We start from the raw sequence: 3305 nt of genomic DNA, 5'->3' as shown, positions 1-3305 counted from the left end.
TATATATAGTATATATATATATATATATATATATATATATATATATATATATATATATATGTGCTTTCACTGAAATTTATTTACATCTATAATATTGCGAATTGAATCGTGGGAATTCACATATTTTTCAATATTATTACAATATTATCGCACACGAAAAAACAGTATTTTATTCAGGAAAAAGTGTATCTATAGTATCGTTGAACTTTTATTTCTTTTTCTTTTTATATATTCTTCTTTCGTCATTAATCTTTTAGATCTATTCACTCTCTTCCTATTGAATACATGTCACGTCTGCCGCTCTCATATTCCCTCAACACAATATGCTTGTGAAATATGAAATTTAAGGACAGATCGCCAATGATTGTACGCACCGATGCATACTCCGAGCATGCATAAACCTCACAATTAATTCGACACGAGCCGAATTTCCGTTTCCGCAAAACTCGGCCGCTCGACAATTGCTGCGACCACGACAGCACGTCGAAAATTGCTGTTGAATTATGGAACAATTAATATCGACACGTTATAACGTGGTTCATAATGTGGAAACTCCCCCTTTCGACGAAGATTGCGCGGAGCTTCCGTCCTCCCCGCAAGGCAAGGTGGATTCGACCACAATAGCGTCAGTAGGTACGTTCTCCTTCGAGAATTTGTGGTCGTGCGCAAACGCGTAATTAGTTTAAACCAAGTAACATGGTAATTAAGCCGATTTAACTCCTTTATCACAAGGTGAAGCGGACGACACTGCCTATGTTATAGTCTCGTATCTTGGTTATCCCTGCGGTTTTCCCAGTTTATCCGCTCCGTCATATTATGCATCTCGGTTTACAAGCAAGTAGCCTCGTGCGAAAAAACTTCCACTAATTTTACGCAAGAGCTTCACAGTTAACGCAAATTGCTTTGTCCACATTCAACATGTGTTTTACAAACAAATCTTGATGAATTAATTTGTTAACAGCGAATGTAAGTAAACCAAAGACAAGGGAGATTCTTTGTTCTGCTGGATAGATTTGATTTTTATAGTGCAGAAAATATAAGATTTAATCAACATTTGAACACATAATCGCGAATACAATATTCGTGGATTATACAATGTTTAAAAGTGCACAATCAGCCAAAATGTTTCCTCTATAGTATTATTCTTCCCTTATTTCTAGAATTCTTCAAAACATTTCCCATTTTCTCTCGGTAAAAATTCGGTAGATTTTCGCCACGCCGACGGTGAGATTTTTATGAGGAAATCGGAAGATTCTCTTGTAGTATCGGAATTAACGGGGGAACAAAAGAGGCGAGGCGAGCGCACGCGGCCGTGAAGCGCCAGTCGAAGCGAGAGCACGTCGAGAATAATACATACAATGGTGCGCTTAGACGGCAGCAGGCAAGCAATTCTGGAGATTAAACCCGGCCATATCTGTAATTGACTTCCCAGCACATCCTTGGCTTTTCATTATTCAGTCTTGTGTTGAAGGAGCCAGAGACTTTTCCAGTTTCTCGTCACTTCCAAGAGCGTTCTGCCGATTAATACTTTTCTACGCGAAGCGATGCCTTTGATCTTTATTTCACTGAACTATAATTCGCAACTATATGTTTTCGGCTTTTCATTAATCGTGGCATAACTAATTCTGCCTTTCTCTTCAATGTTTGTACGATCCTTTGTTCACAAACAGACAGTTGACAATTTGTAACGACATCGTCAAGGTAGTTCAGCCAGAATGGCTGAAGCTTGTAAAGCTCAATGCACGCCGTCTCCTATGAGGATTCATAAATTTTTATGAAAAGTTTTATGAGCTTCATATCAGGGCTACACATACGCGAATACGGGACCTACGTCATCTCGTTTTCGCCGTTCTCGATATCCAGTGACACGTCGTTTAACAAAATTCACAAGCGGCGTGCACGGCGAGAGAGAGCATCGAATATCGATATTCTCTCGCGCTCGAGCAGTCCCGTCCTTTGTCTCTCACTTGCACCAAACCGATCTCTCGAGAAACACGCGTGTCGACAGCCAAGCGTCTAGTTTAAAGCCACCGTCGGTGTTTTTCCTGTGTTACAGGTGCCAGGAATGTCCTGTGGTGAAGCCTACATTCCTCTGCGGAAACGACAATCGTACGTACAGCTCGCCGTGCCGACTCGAGTACCACAACTGCATTCATCATACCTCCGTCCACATCGCCTGTAAAGGTTTTTGTCCGTGCAAAGGTAAGAGATACGTTTGTCTACGTATCGGGTTTAAATCGAAATACTGATTCAATCTCAGATACTGTTTAAAGGGTGTTCCACTTAATTCTCGCAACGCTCATGGAATCTTTTATTTTATTTTTATTATTTATCAAATATTAAGCAAGGATAAAAATACTTGCGAGCACTGTGAGCGCCAAATGGAACACACTTAAAGATGTATCATCCGTATATAGTCGTCGTAAGAAGTATAATATTGAAAATATTATTACTTATACTTTCTATACAAAATTAATATTAACATTTATACTTTTTATACAAAAATGAATACTAATTATAAAATTATGTACATATAAAATAATTGTGTGAAGAATATCATTTATTTATTTTTATTATATTTTTAATATATTTTTATTTACTGTAAATAAATAAATAAATTGTATTTATAAAATAACAAATCTTTGCAATATAATGAAACTTTACATAAATTGTCTTGAATACTTAAATTTTTAAAAAATGAAATTTTGTCATTATTTTTGAAGTTGAAATATTATAAAAAAATATTAGCAAATCGTGAATAAATTATAAAAATAATCTTATTCACATATAACTCTTTCATACACACACACACGCGCGCGCGCGCGCGCACTCACACATATATACGAGTTTGATTTATTTTTATGTGGAAAATATAAATATAAATATAATTTCAATTTAATACCTTTTGCAGAAACTATACGAATAATATACATCCTTAAAGAAAACTCTAATGAGTTTCAAATAATTTTAAAATTACATATCATTGACATAGATTATTCTTTGGTAATAAACATTTATACGATTTCTCTTTTTTTCTTACACTTTTTAATATTTTTCTTTTAGTACATTATTTTTAGTTTTTCTAATTTTTTATAATATATATTATTATTGTAATTATTTTATAGCGAGACATATATATTTCTAATGAAATCTTTGTTTAAATTTTACATATTGATTATTTATGGTTAAGAAAGAAGTAATATTTTTAATACGAATTAATTATTGGTTTCTGTAATTTGTATGATTTACATTCTTGCAGAGAGAGAGAGAGAGAGAGAGAGAGAGAGAGAGAGAGAGAGAGAGAG

The 3305-nt window shown here is 34.7% G+C and overlaps 1 protein-coding gene across 1 annotated transcript in view; it reads left to right on the top strand.

The window, feature by feature from the left end:
- Nucleotides 1–3305, top strand: part of LOC105627885 (testican-3) — a 149779-nt gene that overhangs the window by 115242 nt on the left and 31232 nt on the right. The window contains exon 5 of the mRNA XM_012209158.1: nucleotides 2057–2213. Coding sequence (XP_012064548.1) covers nucleotides 2057–2213 — 157 coding nt within the window. The remainder of the gene's footprint in view (nucleotides 1–2056; nucleotides 2214–3305) is intronic.

The sequence above is a fragment of the Atta cephalotes genome, assembly GCF_000143395.1.
Source record: "Atta cephalotes unplaced genomic scaffold scaffold00010, whole genome shotgun sequence".
NCBI lineage: Eukaryota > Metazoa > Arthropoda > Insecta > Hymenoptera > Formicidae > Atta > Atta cephalotes.
Note: the sequence above shows the minus strand (reverse complement) of the source record. Positions and strands in the feature narration are given on the sequence as shown.